Below are 22,097 nucleotides of genomic sequence, written 5' to 3'. Positions count from 1 at the left end.
TGAGGAAGTGTGTGAGCATCTTCCATGACCAAATGCCAACTTAGTCCCTGGGCTACTGTTAATGAGCAGGGATTCATAGGTAATATCAGAGATTAATGATTTAGTGTCAGGTTACAACACCCTTAGGGCCAGACATCGGGCGCTGTGGGTGTGTATGAGTAAGTGAGTCAACGACAGAAAGAAACAGATAGAAAGAAAGAGGGTGACAGAGAGAAGAATAATGAGTTTTGGCAAAGCAATTTAGGGAGGATTCTGGTTTATTACAATTTACTGATGTCTTATTTTTGTAGCTTTGGAAATCCTTCCTGCTGGTAACAGCAGTGCTCACTTGATCGTACAGGTAGGGCTGGGCTATAATTCAATACAGTAATTTATCATCTTTCAATGGAGTCATATCGTGATTAAATCATATATCGAGATATCATGATACACAATTACGTTGTCTTAATTGATGACAACAAGCAAATATTAACTCAAATTTCTCAGAAAATCTGAACTGATAAGAATTCTGCGTATGGGAATACCCCAGTGTAGTTAAATCAAACTATCAAAATCAATTGTCTTAATCTGATTACCGTGTATTTGTGCGCATACATGTAAACATAGTCAGTGTATAGCTGGAAATATTTATTATTTCTTTCTCAATTTCACTTCTTTGTTTTGCACTAAATGTCTTAATTAAATGAGAAAATATTTTTCATTTGTCAAGTATTTAATTCACACAGGCGTATACAAAAATAGGCTTTACCATGTGGTTATTTCATATAAACTATTTATTTAATGTATTACCAGAAAACATGCGACATTGTGATATATATCATTAGCGAAATATGAAATGACCTATATTGCGATAGAAGATTTTGGCCATATCGCCCAGCCCTACATACAGGTTGTAAACAAACCCCCAGGTTAACCAAACTTTTGGAAAAGAAAAAAAAAGTGAATGTCACAATTAGAACCAAACCGTCTGTTGTGAGCATCCATTACAGTTTACGCACGTCCCTGGGTCAACTTCGACCTACTGAACAGCTTGCTGTAGTTGTGCACACACACATAGTTTTACTGTGCAGTAAAGGATTATTACCGACATTTCAGGTGTACTCACTTTCAGTTCTACCTCCAGATAAAGTAGTTTGGATAATCTAGCTAAACAGTTCACTTGTTTTCAACCTGTCTGATAGTAACACAGCTTTTGTATTTTGCTCTGTTGAACTCACCTAACATTCCAGCAATGTCTACATACTCCCAGATTTCAGAAATTAAGCACCTTAAACATCCATGGGTGTCTTGCTCCTTCACAAAAACACAATTTCGGGCCGTCGGTGAGCGTCCTTTCGGCCTCGTTTTTGCGGTGTGTCCCGCACCGTTGGTTCTAGTCTGCCTGTGTCGGAGGCTTTTTGACTGATTCATCATGTTGAATGCGGTGAGAGAAATCGCTCTGATTGGCTGTTCAGCTTAAGCGAAAATCAGTGCACGAGAAGTGAAACGAAAGTGAGAAAAGCAAGCCAACGAGTAAAGTCAAGAGAAGCTGTTCTCATTATTCATCTTAATCTCATCTGATCATTCCAATACACGGATATTTTTCACAACGACATGGCCATCTGGGATGAAGCAGAGTGGTGAGTGAGAGTGCTGTGAAAATGGCCGGCAAACACTGCTTTATTTTATGTATATATCATAACAACGGTCTTCCGGTTTCTTTCAGACTACCGCTACCTGCTGGTATGGAGAGTCATTTCCTCTCATGCGGTGTGTCCGAGTGCAACTTTTTGGCCAAGACAAAGGCTACGTGAGGCGACGCAGCAGTCGACCTTCGTCGCCGCTAGTTCTTTGTCAGATTGGTGTGTCTGGGCTGAAACACTGGTGGGTGTATGCTGTTTTAGAGGATAGTAGGAAAACAATTCAAACAAAAAAAAGTTCAAAGTCAAAGCTGAGTTGGACTTCACTCTTTAAACTAATCTCTCTCATTCTGTCTCATTTTCTTAGACACACACATGCACACACACACACACACCGAGCTCCCCGACAGATTCAGATAATTGCACATCTTTGCAGAATCACAAGTCCACCGTGAAACAGAATACATTGTGTCCAAGACAAAGGGTCCCCGGAGAGAGGAAACAGAGTCTGAATGGCTGTCTTTGTGCAAGGAGAAAGCAGACAGCTCCAATCTCTGTAAAGACCCATCTCAATAAACACATCCACAGGCACCCATCTAAGCATCACACAGCCTTCTGATTGGCTCTTTCTGAGTGTAATCACAAGCGTGGAAGTTCCTAGAATAGATGGTCAGAGAATGAAAAAGGTGGAGAGGGAGAGCTGTGGAAGTGATTGGTGGGTGAGAAAAGTAAGAATGAAGGGAAAGAAAGTGGCGGCAGCGAAAAAGAGGAAGGTTGCGGTAATGTGTATAGAAGAGGAGGAGCGTACAGTGTACGAGGAGATCATTCGCCGGCACAAACAGATGAATGGAGGTATGTGGCGAAATGATGGAAGGAAAGAGTGATGGAGAGATCAAGAAGGTGATGAATGAGTGTTTCAAAGGTTCACTCTAGTTAGAAGTGCAGCTTTAATTATTTTAGAAGTGGGAATGTACACACATGCGTGCACACACACACATGGGTAAAGAGGTGGGGCGGGGGCATGTAGTGCACAGTTTTAATCCTGTACACCAAATAGAGCAGTGGGTATTTCATTAAAGGTCTGTTTCAGGGTGGCCAGATCTGAGAGAAATCCATATTTCATTACTTGTCATCCATCTCTGTCTCTCTTGTGTGTGTGTGTGGTTTATGTGCACAATGTCTTCATGTGTGTATCTCCATTCAAAGTACATAAGGCCATTCACGCTCACACTCCGAGTCCGTCTGTCACTCTGCCCCTTTTCTCAGCGTGCGTCGTGCTCCCCGCCGCCTCGCACAAACAGACCACCCAACGTTCAGCAAGTGATGGCTTTAATAATACTCACATAAACTACATTGACGTAGTCGTCATCGGACAGAGTCTCCAGCATCTCGCTGACGGAGGTCCGGATCAGTTTGAGAGTCAAGCCAGACACACTTCCGCTTCTGCAACAACAACAACAACAACAAAAAATATCTGACAGCTCCTCACTGCAATCTGTCTGCTCAGTTTTTGTGCTGCGAGATTTTGGCTCAATGCAATTAGAAATGCATCTGCCTTGGGAAATGCAATACATTATGCAGCAAATCTAGGAAGGCATGTATCATAATCAGGGGAAATCATGACTGATGTGAAGGAGGTTATGGATCAATGAGGTTATAAAGTAACTCACGCATCCACAAGGATTAGCATATCTTTGGGTGAGGCAGCTCCTTGGATGTACCTAGATGGACATTAATGAATGAAAGACAAGCTGGTCTGAGACACACACACTCTGAGTAGTTCAAAACCGTCATTTACGTCCACTAAAAGTGCTTGTTTTTGCCATGACAGGCTCAGGACTAATTAGTATTTAGTAGTAGTAATTAGTAATTAGTACTAGTCAGTTAGACACAAAAACATGAGAAAATAGGGGTTGAATAATACAGAAGTTACCCTTTAATAAGAGTAATTTTCAGATATCGATACATATTATATATATGTAATGACATAAAATATTACATAACAAAAACCTCTCAAGACAAGTCTACTTACTAACTTTTTCAGAGCTTTAAACTATATTTTACAATTTACTTGGATTCATTAATTAAAAACACCTTAATTTTGTAAAGCAAGTACACAATATGATTATATAGTCACAATGCAATTCCACTGAAGGTTGATAAATAATATTTAATTATCACCCAGCCCTTCATATACTTACTATACCTAAAAGTCATATTTATTCATAAACACCTACAACCAAACAAGCAACTACATAAAAGTAAATAATCACAGATACATGAACATTTAGGCTTGAATTCTGACAAACATTGAATAGATGTTATGCTTCTAGCAGTTTTCTTACCATGGCCTCCTGCGGACGTCATACAGGTCAATTTTACTGGGGGTCTTGCGAGCATCCATCCAGGGAGAAGCTTTCAGAGGAGATTAGATTTGTGTTGATTACAACTCTTTCATAATTAAAAAGGGAATAAATAAAAAATCTAATTTCTGACACCTCTGTCGCGTTGATCTGCAAGTGTTGATCTGCAAATATCTGGCAATACGCAGTGACATGTTCAGCTCAGCAGTGTCTAGTAGCTGTCAGTCATTTTGGGGAGGATATAAAAAGAGATTACATTTGTGCCATAATGTGCAGTTGGCTTGTTGGATGTCTTTACACCATCTGCATTATGACATGTTTTATGCTCGTAACCGTTTCTCACGAAGAGGTAAACAGCAGGGAGATAAGATAAAATATTCATCTGAGATGCAAAGCGCAGAGCACTGGATTCACTTGCTTTGACAATAATCAGCTGCTTTCTATCTGTATGCTATTAGTGTGGAGCACTGTGAAAACAAGCCAGTATGAGAGTGTGACTGCCTATCATGCATGCTAAGAGGTAAAAAAAAAAAAAAAAAAAAAAAGGAACAAAGCGGAATAAATTTGGGGCCAATGAAAATTCATGAATATTAGACATAAACTTTTCCCATAAAGCTACATAGTGTCTATGATGACAGGGAATCTCATGAATAGAAATAGCTTGGCAGAGAAAACGCTCACGATAGCGAGCAACACTAGACTAATGCAGTTAAAGATAGTATGACTCCATCTATGGCACCCACCACATATAAAAATCAATGCAAGTTGAGCAATGGAGATTATTTATTGAGCTTATTTGCTCAGTGATGTGTGAACAAAGCAAACTCATGAATATATTCCCTGGCTGTTTGTAGTTATGATTAAAAGCCACATGCCACATCTTACTGTAGGTCAACCAAATAATAATCGGCTGATGAGTGCACCTCTGATTTGATATGGAAGGAAACGCAGACAGCGTCAGTGTCATGTGAACAGATACATGAAACAATTTAGGAGGCCAAAAAAGACACCGGGGTTTTTCCCTCTGTGTCAAATGTCAGGCAAAAATACAAAGACTGTTTTTTGGATGTTGTTTTTCTTACCTGGGTAGTAGCGAGCCAGGCCCGTAGCGCTACCATACACCTGCCAGAGAAGGGTCGGGTCATCCTCTTTGTTTTTTCTAAACACCTCCTCCAACGACTCCGACCAGTTCAGTTCATTCAGCACAATGGTGGCTAGAAATCATACACAAACATACATTTCAAAAGACAACGTATACCGAGAAAGGAAAACATACAGGCAAAAAAATATACATTGTCTGTGTTTGTCATAGAAATAGGTGCAGAACGGAGATTCACAATTACATAAACGTCGCAGAATGATCAGAGCGGCGGCTATTGCGACCATTGTACCATACAAACTAATCCAATTTACGGCAAGTCACAGACTCACTGAGATGAGATTTGGTAGTAACGGCTAAAACGAGCAGTGCTGTAATAAGTCATGTTACGAAGCATAGAGAGCCACAGAAAAAGAGTCAAATTTAACAACGTAATGCTTCATCCATACACTTTTGTCACAATGGAGGGAAGCACATTGCTGTCGCCAGATGATGTAACTCATCTTATGCTCATTTTATGTAACCAGTGTAGCATTAATGCATGGTGGAATTAGCTAGCTAACAAGCAGACAGCTGGCTAGTTAACTAGCCTGCTAATTCTGCCATGATGTAATGCTACACTGGTAACACAAAATGAGCCCCACATTGGGCTGGTGGCCAGTGGCATAAATATCGACGGTGCAACCGGTGCAGCACACCGGGCCCCAGAAGCTGTCAGGGGCCCAGAAATCACCTTCCGACACCATGATCACACTGAATCCGTTATATGCACTTCTGTTACATCATGTAAACAAACCACGTACTGTAGGCTACCTATCAGCTGTCTGCTCAAGATCAGACTGGAACCTCTAATGGGTGAGTACTGGTTTCTTTTTGTTATTATGGAGTGGGATCAGGGATTTAAATCTATAGCACTGTAATTGTTATATCTCATATGCTGGAAAATGCGCACCTACTGAAATCTGTGTCTGTGAGAACAATGAGCAGCTGAGTCCAGGGCAGACTGTTAAATTAGCGTTGATAAATTTGGCACTTTGGCTGCTGTCCGCTCTGCTGATCTAAGGCTGGTTTGCAGTCTGGGAGTTGCATGGTGTGCGCTTGTGTTTGGAGTCTGGGTCGAACGGTCCCTCCGCCTCACTCCTCATCGCTCTGGAGAATGAAAAGCTACCTAACTAACTAACAAGCCATCATCTCTAGAGCTGCGTCCGCTCTCTTCCAGGCGAGCTGCCACCACACTTTACGCCCCCCCTGACGTGTGTTCTGTTGTTACCATAACAACTAACAACAATCGCCACTTTCTTTTGTACTAGTCAAATGAGAAGAGAAAACAGTTCAATGCCGGTTCAACTACTTCTATTTCTATGGTGTGTCTACTCTGTAATAATGATCAAAGGACATAGCGGTGCACCGTGTAGGTGAGCAGGCCATTGTAGACTGTCCAAGACATGTGGACATCCCAGATTAACACATTCATTAAGATTCACACAGACACAGGTCTGCCCACTCACCCAGCGGGACGCAAGAGCAAATATTAGGCCGACACACCCGGCCACGCCGGTATTTAGTATCAGATACTGAGGTGTGGTTTTCTGGCTAGTAATGGGTTTAAAGTGAACTTTGCTTAATTTTATCTGAAACACTCAATAACCTATGTGTGTGTGTGTGTGTCATTGTATATGTGTGTTTGTATGTGTGCATGCATGTGATTGATAGTGTGTGTTGTGAGAGGCAACAGGCATTATGGATGTAATGACACAGCAGCCAGACAGCTCAGAGCCACATAACACTCACTATGATGGATGGAGACACAACACATGCTGCCCCAACTCTATCTTTGCTCTGTCTCTTTACTGCTCTTCTTTTTTCATTCCTTCCTTCTTTTCTCTTTCTTTATACTAATGTAGTATTGTATATACGCTTTTATGTGACTCTGTGCATCTATACGTGTATGTGTGTGTGTGTGTGTGTGTGCGCGTGTGTGTGTCTGAGATAGATTGGCATCCTGTATTGAGCGTGACGTGGCTCATTGATGTGCAAAGCAAACACTGTTCATTTGCATGCATGCCTCTAGAGGGGAGAGTTAATGAAGCCTCGGTTGCCAGGAGAGCATGTTTTTTTATTATAGAAAGACGGAGAGCATGTGGTGTGTGTGTGCTCAGTAATGTATTTCCCTCATTAAGGGTAGAATTTTAAAGGGAAAAGGGAGAGAAAACAACACCACAGCCCTTGTTAGATAATGACAAAATTACAAACTGTGTGTGTGATTTTTTGAGTGAAGACAGATGAAGACAACGCGTAGGTAGATAGCTATCTACACACAGGTCAGTTAATAGGTATTTAAATGGCCAAACAGCTGGATAGTTACATACACACAGAAGATATACATTCATACTCACTCTACACAAACAAACAGAAACACAGTGCAAAACAAGCAAACCAAAAAACATCTAACCCAGTGGCAATATGTTGCTTTTTATTGTTTTCCATTGGTTTCGAAGAGACTTATAGTCATAATATTTAATAAGCTAAACTCCGCTGCTGCTTCATAAGGGATACAGTATCCTCTAGTCGCCCATATTGCCACTGACACTAATGAATTCCCTGGCTGCACTTGGCATGGCTTTGATGCCACACTGAATCTACACCCTATGATGACTTCATCTCTGTGGGATATAACGGGTGCAATATACTTCACTAACACAACATGGATTAGTTTATTTTGAACATTAAGGAGCACATTATTGTTCACTGCTTTGAATAAGGTAGTCCATCCCCATACATTCGTTATATGCTTATGTCTAGAAAAGAAAGCTAACTCTAAAGAAAAAACTCACTCCGATATAGTGATGTGGTTCATCCAGTAGTGACAGTGTGTCAGTTACTAGTTTGACATTTTGGGAAATATCTTTATTCACTTTTAGTGGAGAGTTAGATGAGAAGCTTAAATACCACTCGTATGTCTATACACTAATTAGAGACAGCGCCCGCTGGCTTAGCTTAGCACAAACACTGGAAACAGGGGGAAACAGGTAGCCTGGCTTTGTCCAAATGTAAACGCTTGACAGAATATCTTAAGTTCACAATAAATATGTTATATCTCGTTTGTTTAATGTGTACAAACGCTGAGGTGTAAGCTGACTGTGATGGTGGAGGAGTGGAGCCTGGGCAGGGTGATGTTGCAGGCAAGGCAGTAGTAGAAGAACGTAGAACTGGGCCAGAGCCTGGAGGTGAAGGGCTGGTAATAATGGGGAGTGCTGCTTATAAAGTCATACTATATTGGCTTGAATAAAATAAAATAACATATTTTCTGTGAATCTGAGAAACGGAGCGTCTTCTTGGATTACAGGACTAAACACAAATGTCATTATGCATTCAATGCTCTTTCTGTCTCTCTCTCTCTCTCTCTCTGTTGTGTCTCTGAGTGTTGCTGTCTTTCTTGCCGGCTGTTTTGATCTGTTCTTCTGGAAGAGAAAAAATGCTAGATTGTATGCTATCCTGAAGATGAGGAATATCATATATAGGGATGTCACGAGAGCCGATACTTCGGTACCAAGTCGATGCCGAAATTCTGACCGTAGGTACCATCGGGGCTCAAGACCAACAGCGCCCCGTCATCACAGGGATGATAGAAAATGTGCTTGGATACAGTAAGCTTACTATTGATACATCCAGAGGACGCCCCCTTTTTCCCTGATAATGCTACAATGTGAACAACAAATCTGTGTTGAAATCAGCAGGAGGAGAGTTAGTTAACGTTAGCTGTTAGCTCCGTGCAGGACTGTGCTGCTTACCGGCTGCTAACAGCTAATGTTAACTAGCTCTCGTCCTGCCGATTTCAATATGGGAGGTGCCATTGATTTACATTATGATGAGGCTCTATTCATTAAAAATGAGTATTAGGCGAAGGTAAACTCTTACATAATCATGATGTGTTCAAATGTAATATGGTAAAATGTAGTTTTTGGCGAGAAACTTGCATAAATCCAGTTGCTTGAAGGAGATGTTTACACAACAATATAAAAGAGATAATAGAGAGGGAATTATGACCCATTTAACTTTCTAACAAAAACCAGTATGCAAACAGTAATATAGAAGTCAAGGGATTTATTGTTTTACTTTTGTTTTTTATCGTGGCATCAAATTGGGATTTCAGTGGTATTGCTATTGACTACTAAATTGTCTATTGTCTTCGACTATCAAAATGTTTTTCGGTCATATATATTGTATACCTACATTTTCAGCTTCTGTATCTAAAAGCAACACCCCTGATTTCAACCATTTCCTTTTTCTTCTCTGTCACACATGTGACCATGTCCTGCTCCGGACCAACAGATGTGGCTTTTGTGATCTGTCATCTGAACGTCTGCTTCCTATCGTACACTCGTCTCACACAAGTGACATGCTGCTGCCTATAGAAGGTGATTTCATAAACTTGCCTCCCACTTTACCCACAAAATCCAATTTTCTCCAGCTGAGCAAAGGCTATTCCTGGAACATTTATAGGGTGGAGATCAAATTGGAGAGTTGGAATCGCAATAACGTATGAATCCTCTGTCTCTTTTTTTTCTCCAGGCATACAAAATACATACTTCTGCATGAATGCCAATATCTGACAGAGTATATGAGCGTGTGCACACTCAAAGACACACATGTGGGGACTCTTCTTTGAATACATTAATTTCCTATCGCATTTTCATCAGCACTATATCCCCAATCTTAACCCTTTGGCTTACTCCAACTCTAGCTAAACCCTAATACCTTGTCTCAACCTCAAAATAAACTTGTGGGGACTGGCTTTTCAGTCCCCGTAACGAAGACTGTTCCCCACTATGTAAGTGTGCTGCCAGCTCTGGGTCCCTACACACACATATAGTTTCTTTTATCTCACTAAGATCAGACTTCAGTCCTGGATAGGTCCCAAAAGCTCAGCGTATCTATGCATACTCATTACAGGCTACCAATAAACAGCATCCTTGAGAGAAAATCAGTGTGAGGAGTCAGGGCACCCGGCCAAGATTATGGCCAGAGAAGTGTCTCCGCGGGGGAAAAATGACAAAGTCACATCGAGTTCAAAAGCATGCTAATAAACCAGGCTTGCACTTTTACAGATAACAGACACTGACAACAGTGAGAGCCCATCCCTATCCCTCCTGTCTGGCCCTGTGTTTGGGGTCAGCAGAAAGGTGAAGTGAGTAACCTTGGGGCCAGACGGTTCCCCAGCAGGCTGAGGGCCATGCTGAGGAAGTCACTCCATTCTGCTGTCCCTCCAAGTCACTGCTGACGCACCACATCCCACTGTACACTAATTACTGAATATCTAAACACATACACACAGACACACAGATACTCAGTCTCACACAGCCACAAGCCAAGTCGTAACAGTGCAGCCTGGTGGTCAGAGCAACTATCCTGTAACTGGACTCATTGTGGACCATGTGTCCTGGTATCCTTGAGCATGGCACCGAACGCTTTATTGCTCATTGTAAGTCTATGATAAGAGCACCACCCAAAGTCCTTGAAATGTAAAAATAGAAGAAAAGAAAGCTATTCAAATATAATACATAATTCAGACCACAGTTAAGATATTCTACAGACCATTCTTAAGTCATTGACATTCAACTTGAGCTGTGCTAATGTCACAGGGACTCTAGAGAATCAAATTACTCTGAACCACTCAAAGTAAATGTCACTGCATGATGATGAAATGATCAGAAATGTACTTTTTTAACAAACAGGGCAAATGCACTCTGTAACAGATGCACCTAGGTTTCATTATAATTGCTTTACAATTGACATGAACTACAATGCCAGACAGTTCAAATGCAACTGTCAACATGAATCATAAAGATAACAAACAGACACTGGCCCAGATTTTATAACAGTAAGTGAAATGATGACGGTGTAAAATGCTAAATGGAGCAAACACATCGATTTACTTCAGCATTAAACGCCCAACATGTAATTTCTGCCACTAGGGGACTCTCAATCAAAACAATAACAAAAGGAGTAGGTTGATGACGTTGTGAAGTAGCGTGGGATCAGGGGAGTTGGCGTCTCCACCATTGCCGATGAAAATCTATCTGACGTGACTTAAGCAGAATCATGCTCACGGACGAGGTAATGTATAAAAGTTGTATTCATGTTACATTTAGTTACATGTTTTCACATTATGTTATTTCATTCTAACGAAATAGCAGCAAGTAACGTAACGTTAATTAGCTAACTTACCATTAGATTTCATCGTGAGTTAAACCGCAGTCAAAACAATCGTACTAAAAATAACTTTATGAGCGTGTTGAAAGTTGTTGTAACGTTAAATGCCGATGAATAATCGTGCTCCATCACGAGTGTCCAAAAAATACTATTGTAAACAATAGGGCGGCTAGCTGTATAGCTAGATTGTCGACCTTCCTCGCTCTCTGACGTATCATCCGTCGTTCCCGTAACATACCTTTAATATTACCATTTTATACTCACAACAAGGGGTGTAGTGTAGAGAAAACATCGAGCCGCCCTGTCTGATTTCACAGTATAAAGTATAAGAAAAAAATACTTTTCATAATTATCATACTGTGAAGAAAGACACGTTTCTAAATAAAACCTTCCACTCTGGGACGAAGTAGAAAACCTGCAGGTTTATGTATAAATTATAAGTATATTACGTGGATTCACTGGATGGAATTCATATCCTTGGGACCCATGAACAGGTTGAATCAAAAGACTCATTATCAAAACCTTGATAGGTTTGCTCAGAGAAAGGCCAGAAAGCACATATTCATTTTATAGAGGACCGTCTATTCATTTACATCGCAAGGACACACGGCTTAGAGTACAGGAGATGATCCCATTATGCTCTATCACTTTGTTTTAAAACCATCATTTAACCATGGGCAAATTTGCCAGAGGCACAATCTGTAAACAACTCTTCATAATGGGTTGGTGTGTCACTTGTATCCATGGTTACCTTGTGTGTGTGTGTGTGTGTGTGTGTGTACTCACAGCCATCATAGATGTCAGTGGGGATGTGGACAGCCGTGTGGTTGTAATCAGTCAAACGTTTAAATGACAGGTCCTCTTTAAAGTCTGGTCGAATCCTGTATTTTCTTCCCTCTGTCTCATTCGCATCCAGCTGAGGGGGGGAAAAAAAATCAAGATGCAGACAGTAATGCTGACCGTAGGTTTAAGATATTATACAAAGCCTCTTTATTCTATTTGCTGAAGCATCATTGCATGAGAGAAACAGTTTGTGGGTTTGTTTAAAAGCACAGGACTGATTGTCATCAACTCCTGTCTGATGCGATAATGTCATCGCTGCACTTTTCACACCCTCCCAGCTTGTTTAAGAATATATAGCATCATCGACTGTATTCGTAATATCTCCCTTTTTCCGCCTTCTTATCATCTTCGCTTGGGAGGAGTAGCAGGAGACAGCCAGATTGTCTATGCCCCATGTGGAGATTTATAACTCTTAGTGTGCATTCACCAATTTACATCAATGAGAGCAGTACAGACAGGGAGATATATGAAGAAAAGCATGATGAGATATGGAGGAAAGAATGCAGCGTAGAGAAGGAGCGAGGTGGAGGGAGAGAGAAAAAGCAAGAGGGGGGAGGGAGAGAGAGTGCGAACAGTTGCTTCCTAATAAAGCAACAGTATAGCCAGCTCATACATCTCATCTGTCAATTAGAGGAGAAACATGGCAGAAACCTCTTCACCTGAGAGAGGGTGGGAGGAGGGATGATGGAGAGGAAGCTACATGGGAAGAAAAGCTTGGAGAAGAGGCAAAAGAGGGAGGGGATGCAGTAAAAGGCTGAGGCAATGATAGAAAGTGAGGATGAAAAAATAAGATATGAATGTGGTGAATAGGCGAAGGAAAATGGAGGAGAGGAGGGAAGATGAGGAGGTGAAAGGGAGGATGAGAGAGAGAGAGAGAGAGAGAGAGGGTGCTGTGTAGCCAAACCATATTACTGGCCCATGTCTGAGTGTGACCTCGGTGTTTGCAGGGGCTAAAATGGAAGGAAAGCAAATAGGCGGAAGGAAGGGAAAAAAAAAAAAGCACACTCACATTGTCCTTTGCGTTGTAGTAGGAGATTTCATCACCCTGTAAACAAGTCACACAGAGGCACAAACATCACTTTGCGCCTGCTTTAGGGTGTCGCAAAAAGAAGCATAACATTTATGCAATCATGAAATGATTAATCCATTTCTAACCAGTTATTTATTTTGTTGGCAGGCAACTCCATTAGTAAATTATCCAGTTTTATGGTAATGAAGACACTAGTCTGCGCTACCAATCAAATGAATACTGTAAGAGTTGGGCTGAGTGTGCAGAGTGCTCCCTTTTTTTACATCTATGTCTGCGTGCCTACAGCCATTTGCAATGCTCCAGGGGAGCATTTTCCTGCCATTGAGGAAGCAATCTGGTAATTCACAGCTTACAAACATCTATAACTGTCTCTGTGAACACCCGCTTTAGTCTGCGTTGTAATTGCGTGCCACTGAAGTTCTTAAAAAGCAGAGTATCTGTCATCTGAAATGAGGGGCATAATGTGTCATAACACAGTGTATAATATGCAATAAACCAATTTAGTAATGGAGCTGTAATCACTGCTAACGACACACAGACGGAAACAGATTAAACCTATTCAGACAATGAAAGGAATTTATGGCCAGTAAATCCAGACCGTTGTTTGTCCGTGCATCTCTGTTTTACCCACATACAGTATAGAATACACACACATAAAACACATATGTAATACATATACTTTTGCACATATTGCTGTCAGTGTGTATCTGTATTTTTGTGTCCCTCCGTTACCTCAAACTCGTCTTGCCACACATGCTGCATCTGGAAGTTCTCAGCAGTTGTGGCCAGTTTCTGGGGAGTGAAATATGACAGGGATTTAGATTGGAAACTGCACCAGGTACGCCTCTTTCACAGCGTCGGTCTAATTATAGAAAAACCTGAGCAAAAGAGAGAGTACGTTCAAAAGCACGATGGAGACCATCCCGGAGACAGAGGAGTGATTATGATCTCACTCGCGGAGCTCAAACCACAGGGCTATCACGGTCTTACAGCACTGTCCGCTAAAGGCCACACCACAGAGTGTCGTATACTGGCAGAATGAAAAGGTTGTACTGAAAGAGAGTCGTGTGATTGTGTGTGTATATGTGTGAGTGTGCGAGAGAGAGAGAAATGGAGAGAAAGGAGGGGGTCAGCAGTGTAAGAAACGGCAGATCACTGAATAAAGTCAAGTGCAAATGGCTTACCAACTGAGAGGCTGCCAATCAAATTGGATACTACTAAATAACAGGGGGATATAAATGTAATTAACCTCACTATTGCTCTACACATCTCTACAACATGCACACACACACACACCCTGAGAGGCGATAGACAAAAAGAGAATAGCGGTAAGAGTAGTCCATTTATCATGCTAGAACAATTCTTAAACAGTACAAGCAATAAAACGGGCAAGCACAAACTAAACAGCACATATTTATCACTCTGGGAACAAATGACTGCCTTAAGTGCTCTGTAGACATGCAGGGTAGTATTTATTCATAACCGAAGCATCATGAGTTTGGAATTGCACTTCAAATTGTGCAAGGATACTGTGATATTGAGACATATTTAGACACTGCCTTCCAATTGCACAATACATTCAAAAAACGCTTTAACTGGCTTTCTTTATGATCTTTCACCGTTTGATTCCATCTTCATTCTTGCCTTTGTAGGGAAATGAGTGTAAAAATGAGAACAACACTAACAAGAAAACAATGACACAGAAAAGAGGGGAGACAGACAGATCTGATTTCTACATTTCACAGTTGATGTGTGAAGTCATTTAACCGTTATTGCATGCATTTTTAAAGATTTTTCGAAATGTCACTACTAATGCCTAGTGCATTGAGATGCACTGCAAAAACGCCCTTTCAAAATAAAAGCGACAATTTTAGATATGAGCTTTGTTTTGCTTGAAACAAGCAAATTTGGCAGCCATCGCATTAAGTGATTTTCACTTAATAAGATTTCTTAAAATAAGTCAGGAAGTCCAGCTAACAGCAGTCTTAAAAGGTACAGTGTGTAGGATTTGGCGACATCTAGTGGCGTGGTTGCAGATTGCAACTAACTCAGAACCCCTCCGCTCACTCCTCACTTTACAAGACTGCGGTAACGTGAGCCGCCGAGTACAAAACCGTGGTTACGCTGTTCGCCTCACTCAGAGGCCATCCTTACCGTAATAACACTACTATATGAGCAATGGAAGTCAGACGCCGGCTGGTGGTACCACGGTACCGCAGTTTAACTGTGAGGTTGTCAGCTGTGTGTGTGTCTGGCGTAACGTTACTCTGTCTGCCCGGCGTAACCTTAGCGAGTGTCTGACAGACCGTGTGTGTGTTTGTGCTACGCTAGCAGCTGTAGCGTTGCTGGTGGCTTCGTGTTCGCCATTGTCACACACATACGGTATGTCACCCCGGCGTAATGTTAGCGAGTGTCCGACAGACTGTGTGCAGTGAGTGTGGGGTTGTCGGTGGCGTTATAGCTATGAACGTAGCAGTAGCAGCGTGTGTGCAGTTTATTTGTCGGTGAATAAATGCTACAACTCCTCAAGACCGGAGCCAACTTCCTGTGTCTTGCAACTCCGGCTTAGACTCTCATAAGGTGGGCTGTTAAGGTGGACCAGCTTTTCTCCTCTGAGTTTTCGCAGCTTTTGAATAAATTTTTTATATTTCTTTTAACCGTTTAACCGATAGCGTTAATCGGTTAAAATTCTTAATGTTGGTTAACGGTTAAACAGTGAATTATTAACATCCCTAGTATACAGTGCAGCAGGGAGAAAAAACAAACAGAAACTGAGACTATTGCACCAAGAGTGTGTATGTTTACCCTGGCAGGTCCAGACAGATCAAAGCTTAGTCTGGCCCTGAACTGCCCTTCTCCAACTGTACAAGGTAATGACAACCCTGTGGAGGAAAGCAGAGTGCGGATTTCTAGGTACAACTTCCCTTACTTCCAAGGTGAATGGAGAAGGGAAAAAGTCTGAAGAGGCTGTTTGTAATGTGTTCCATGATGACCCTGATGAAGGTCAAAAGCCAAAATGCGTTGGTCTTACAATAAAGTTGTTCTATATACTACAAGAGTTTTGTATATACTACGATTGTTGCTTGAGTTTTGACCTCTTCAACCTTGTGGAGGAAAGCATTGCCCTTAAATAAACCCACCTGTCTGACACACTGCCTCTCTTCTCAACAGCAAGCCTCAGAGACACTCCACTCAGGGATGTGTTCTTAATTAATCAACGCAATTAGAATTGATGACGGTGAACTGTATTTATAGCTGAGTCTCCATCTGACACCCATCTGTTGGACTGTGCAAGTAAGAAAGTATACCAAAGGCCATGTCGGATCTGTGCATGAGCAATAGTTGGATGAGATGCTTATAGTATATGTCATACTGTGCTTTTACTGAGTGTGGGTATGAATGTGTATATGTGTGTGTCTACGGCCATGTGTCCGCTGTCGGCTATGATTCCATTCTTGATCAACAGTCCCATCCCTTTGGCCTCCAGTCCCGGGCTCTGTTCCAGACCTGTCTCCACCTCCTCTGCACTGGCTGTCAGCAGCTAAATATACACCCCATTCCAGCCATACACACACACACATACACACACACATACACACGCACTAACACAAAATAGTGATCGTGAAGTTATTACGCACCATGTTCACCATGTGCAAAATACCAATTTCCGTCACTGCACCAAGTACTAAAATCATATGTTCTTAATTTATAAATGATGTCCATCAAATGCTCGACGATGAAGCTTGGTTTCACCAGATATTGATCAGGCGTTGCGGTAATTCTCCGCAGGGTTGTGCGGAGGTCTGCGCGAGTCACTTTAATGGCCCACTGATTGCGACGATTAACTTTATCATAACAACTTTTGTACCCTTATGGCTGGGTTGTACAGCTCTGGATCGCCGGTTACGTGACTGACCACCGCAGCATGATGTCGGGTTGCATTCCTCCAAAAGTTGATTCTGTTTCTACTTTCCCGCCGCAGGCCGCTGCATTTTTTTCGGAGTCCCCTGCGGCCGCCGGTGTTTTGTTACCACTCTAAAGCCACGTTTCCACCAAGCAGTACAATTCAGTTCAGTTTGTTACATACTAGAACGGTTATTTTTGCGTTTTCATTAGAAAAAGTCCTGAATAATATCGGGCACTTTTTCTAGTACCACCTTGGTCAAGGTTCCACGCGAGCTGAACCAATACTAGAAGGTGGAGTTAAAACACTGCAGATGGTCAGAAAGAATCGTCACTAGCACGAAATGGGACATCTTGCACAAACCCGCGATTTTTAAATGGCCAGGCTACCATCAATAGTGACCACAATTTTTTTTATTCACTTGACCTAGATGTTAAACAAAATGGCAGCCTGCAAATCTATAGACGTTCCTCTGTTTGGTTGCCTATGAAAAGATTAAGCAAGTGTCCTGTTCAAGATGATGTCACAGCTGTTTCACGCAACGTCGCTAGCTACGCTGATCAGCTGAGGATCCCACCTACACTGAGGGGGATCTAACTCGCTGCCTATTTGCTTTACCGATGCTTTACTGTGTATTCAGAGGTTTTAGCAAAACAATATGTGAGGAAAACCCAGGTAGAGCTGGGTGGTCATATAGAATCCCATTGGTTTCTTATTAATAGTTAAATTCAGTGACACCTCACTGCAAATACATCCAAGGTTTGACAACGTTCAAAACAAAAACCTGCTTCTTCATATTTTCATTCCAGAAGTGTTTCATGAAACAAAAAGAAAAGATTTAAGACTGTAATAATGTGCCACCTGAGGGAAAGCGGGGGCAGCAGTTCATATCCATGCTGAAAAGGCCAGGTGCAGAAGGTCTTGTCATTAGGTTAATGTCAGCTAATGTCAATGTAACATCACATCATGTTAATGTCACGCCAGTGAGCTAACTGAGTTTTATCACTTATGCACAAATCCAGACCATCTTTCAAAACATGTTCAATTTGCTAAAAGCATATACTAGAACCACCACAAAGGCATGGCAGAAACACACAACGGTGCATGAGCATATGGATATTGATTACAGAGCTCTCCATGACGTTGTATGTGATATGATACATGAGTAACAGCTGTTCAGTGCTTCATACATTATGCGTCATGCTTTAGAAATTTGTTGGACATTAATCGAGAGTATAGGACTATAGGATTTTGGGTCAATATACTCTTCTCCCTCACATACTTACTGTATATAAACACACACACACACACACACACACACACACACACACCTTCTAAGAGAGCAGACCGACAGGGTTGTTAAAAATTCATGACAGGGCTTTGACGAGGCTCCTCTCCCCTCTGGGAGATATGGGGGAGGGTGAGGAGGGGTTGTGTGAGGAAAGATACCTAATTACCCGTCTCTTTTTTTCCCTCTTTTTCTCTGTATCCCTTTCCATCTCTCTCTTTGTCAAACATGAACACAGGGAGAGGTTATCAGGCTACCCAAAGAAAGCAAACGCCACAACAAAATCCCCTCTAAACTAGAGAACCTCGATTTGATGAGGCCGCTCCCTGAGTGACAGCTAACCTCTCTAAACTGGCATAACAGTTCATTACAGAGCCACTGCGAGTTGCCGTCTCTGCCAATTGATTAGAGGCCAGCGTTTCTCAGTTGAAACGCTCAAATTTAGCACTACAACAGTTTGGTTAATGGCAGTGCATAACACACTCCCCGTAGCGTGTTCTAACCGCTCATTAGTCTCCCTCTCGCTTATTGTGGTATAGATATCCCAGCTCCACACCATAATGAGTCCGCTCCGTCAATGGGTGACCACTGGAGACCTGAGGAGAGCCATCGCTCCCTTGCAGCCTTAATGGGGGGAGAATACATGGATACGAGGGGACTGGGAATTGGATCTATGGGAGTAGGAGAGTGGATCGGTTTAAGGAATGAGAATGCTTGAGTGAGAAATAGGAGCAAAAGAGGAGAAGAAATTCATAAGAATATTGAAATCTAATGCTAGCAGGCAAAAAATGTCCAATATTATCTGCAGGCAGAGTTGCCGATACATGTTGGTTGGCTATCTTACTCCCAGTTGAACATGAGAACAGCCGCAACAACTGTTATGCCAATCAAAACTCCAACAGCCAAATAGGGCACATAATATAATATTTCTCATTGTTCATGCACACTGACGTATGAGATCGTTGCACTGCAGCCACAGAGAGCATACAGAAGCATTCGGAGCTGGCCTGAGTGTCGGATGGCATTGGACTCGTACCTGCTAGCCCCACGGAGATATATGTTTCTGCCCTGCTCTCACCAGCCGTAGTTGTCATTCTGCCAGGGCAGCCCAGCAGCCCACCATGCATTTAGTGAGAAAGCAGAGCACAGCTTAAAGGATAGACAGGGAAGATGAGACAGGCTCTGCTAAACCTCACAGAGCCTCCCAGACTCCCTGTGTGTGTGTGTGTGTGTGTGTGTCTAAAGTCTCCACACGCCTGAAATCAATGGGCCATTCAGCACACTGCCTCCTCCCCCAGACAACAAAGCAATACTCACAAGAGTAGTAACGGTCTAAAAGATCATTAACACCCACATCCAGTCTCATCTTTTCCATCCTCGTTTCCGACAACGTGTCCACATTCATGAACACCGGTTTTATCTGCTCGCCATAATGAGTCCCAACTCAAAGGGAAGACAAGAAAGGAAAAAATGTGGGAGATGTGAAGGGGTCAGTATGAGAAGCAGAAAATATAGCGGAGTCTGAAAAGGGAAGAGGAAAAGACATAAATTATGAGCAGATGGATTAATGGAAAGGACAGTCCGAAGAGAGAACAACAATACTCCGACTCAGCATGATCAGTGCTCGTACTTCTCATTAAAATTTAGCTCATGAAAACGAACAGTGGCATGATAAAGAGAGATGCATACAAGGGTGGGTGGGGGTAGTTCAGTAACGAATGATGGGAGCTTTATCCAGCAATGCATTAGTTTGTTTCCTGGGGAAAGGGGTGTGTGTGTGTGTGTGTGTGTGTGTGTGTGTGTGTGTGTGTGTAAGGAGTAAAAAGAGAAGAGTGGGAGATAAAAAAAAGATGAGTAAGGTCTAGTCCACACCTACACTGGTACTTTTGTTACTAGCATTTTCCCTCCTTCGTTCTCAAAAAAAAAATTCTGTCCACACGAGCACGGTTTTAACAAAAAATTTTGAAAATGTAAAAACACAATTGAAGCGCTGTGAAAACCAGAGCTGGTTGGGACACACACACACACACCGGCGAAGGTGTCTGTGTCGTAGGAGTGTTGCATTGGATAAGTAGCAGTGACCCCCTCTGTTCCTCAATATAGTGGAAGTGTAATTGTGCATTTACGTGTAAACATGTAAAACGTCCTGTTGGCAGGTTATTTGGCCACGTCCGCCATTCATGGATGTATTTATAGCACCGTTGCAGGGCATCATTAGTGACGATAACGACGCACACTCTGACATTACGAGCCAAAAACTCTGTTTTTGAAAAGCTCTGTTCTAAAACACCGTTTGGGTGTGGATTAAAGCCCAATACGCATAGAAAAGGCTACATTTACAAAAATACCTGTATACCTGTGGGCCTAAGAAGCAAGAGGAGACTAGGAGAAACAAGACCTGGTGAATAAGAGAGATGGCCAGACAAAATGGAAGAACAGACAAGACAGGAGGAAAGGTGAGAGAGAGTGATACAAAAGAACGCAGATGAGTAAAGAGGAGAGTTGGAGGGAGAAAGGAGGTAGTGTGATAAAAGGGAGACAGAGGGCAGAAGAGATAAAGAAAGGTTGATTTCAAATTCCAGTTTGACAGAGAACTGTGGCAAAAGGCCAGGAGCTGGGCACAGGAGAGATACAGCAGACTGGAGAAGGAGGGCGACAGAAAGAGAGGAATGGAAGGATCGAAGGAAAAGGAGGGTGAGATGAGTAAAGGGAAAAAGGGAGCGTGAGACAGAGCACAGGAATCTGCAGCTCTGAGAGCCCATGGGGAGAGCTGTGCTGCTCCACATGACTTCTCTCAGAGGCCAAACCCTCCGATGGGAACAGTAAATATACAGCTGCCTCCAGTCTCATTCGCTCTCTTTGGCTCTTTGGCTCTTATCTTAAAGAGGTGTGGATCTCTACTGTTCACTTCAGAGATGTTATATTGTTTGTCACCTGATCAGATTTCGCAGGGAATCTGTTGGATTTCTTTACAACACAAACATTGAGAGTCAAAATTGGGGCTGTCCTCTACCAAAGAAATTCACTCATACGATTTAGTTGACTTATCGATCTGTAGAACTGAGTTTCTCCACAAAGAAGAATCAAACAAAAGCTTCACTTTAAATCTTGTGTTTACCAAAGATGTGCTCTTTAGTTTCATGGAAATAAGTCATTCAACGTGAAAAAGGAGACTAATCAACTAAACAAATCTTAGCCGACTAAGACCAAAACAACAAATTAGTTGACTAATGGATTAGGAGGGGGCCGCCCTAGCCACAATCTTCTAATTCAAAAAGGTAAAGATGGCATTCTTTATAAATAACTAATGGATATATCAAAGGTAAATTAATTATTTACTAATGCTTTTAAATCAGTTATAAAATATTAGTGGGAACAAATTTTGAGCTGCCAGGTTGTGAAAAATACAAATGTTGGTAATCCATTAAATAATGCTTATTGTTTTTTCAAGTTTTATCTACTAAGTACGGGATAATGTACAGTGAGCCGGTCATTGTGAACTAAACACCTTCAGGCACCCTGACAACCATGACCCGCTAGCTGTACATTATCGCACTTATTACACGGCTACTCACTTAAGAAATCTATAATTTGACAGAAAAACGATCCGCCATCAGAACTGCGCCCATAGCAACGGTCTGCTATACATAGCAACAGTCTGCTATAAAGAAATAACAGACATTGTTACACGGCTTTGTTAAATACTCAATTCTGATTGGTCAATCACGGCGTTCAGCG

General features: G+C 42.0%; 1 protein-coding gene across 2 annotated transcripts in view; it reads right to left on the bottom strand.

The window, feature by feature from the left end:
- LOC141766373 (voltage-dependent calcium channel subunit alpha-2/delta-1) overlaps nucleotides 1-22,097 on the bottom strand; it is an 83,000-nt gene that overhangs the window by 33,034 nt on the left and 27,869 nt on the right. For both annotated transcript variants that reach the window (XM_074633203.1, XM_074633202.1), the window contains exons 4-10: nucleotides 13,900-13,959; nucleotides 13,147-13,182; nucleotides 12,081-12,210; nucleotides 5,065-5,196; nucleotides 3,965-4,034; nucleotides 3,290-3,340; nucleotides 2,963-3,062 (exon numbers count right to left, since the gene is read on the bottom strand). In XM_074633203.1, coding sequence (XP_074489304.1) covers nucleotides 2,963-3,062; nucleotides 3,290-3,340; nucleotides 3,965-4,034; nucleotides 5,065-5,196; nucleotides 12,081-12,210; nucleotides 13,147-13,182; nucleotides 13,900-13,959 — 579 coding nt within the window. The remainder of the gene's footprint in view (nucleotides 1-2,962; nucleotides 3,063-3,289; nucleotides 3,341-3,964; nucleotides 4,035-5,064; nucleotides 5,197-12,080; nucleotides 12,211-13,146; nucleotides 13,183-13,899; nucleotides 13,960-22,097) is intronic.

The sequence above is a fragment of the Sebastes fasciatus genome, chromosome 4 (genome assembly GCF_043250625.1).
Source record: "Sebastes fasciatus isolate fSebFas1 chromosome 4, fSebFas1.pri, whole genome shotgun sequence".
Lineage (NCBI taxonomy): Eukaryota > Metazoa > Chordata > Actinopteri > Perciformes > Sebastidae > Sebastes > Sebastes fasciatus.
This window is presented reverse-complemented; position numbering and strand designations above follow the sequence as displayed.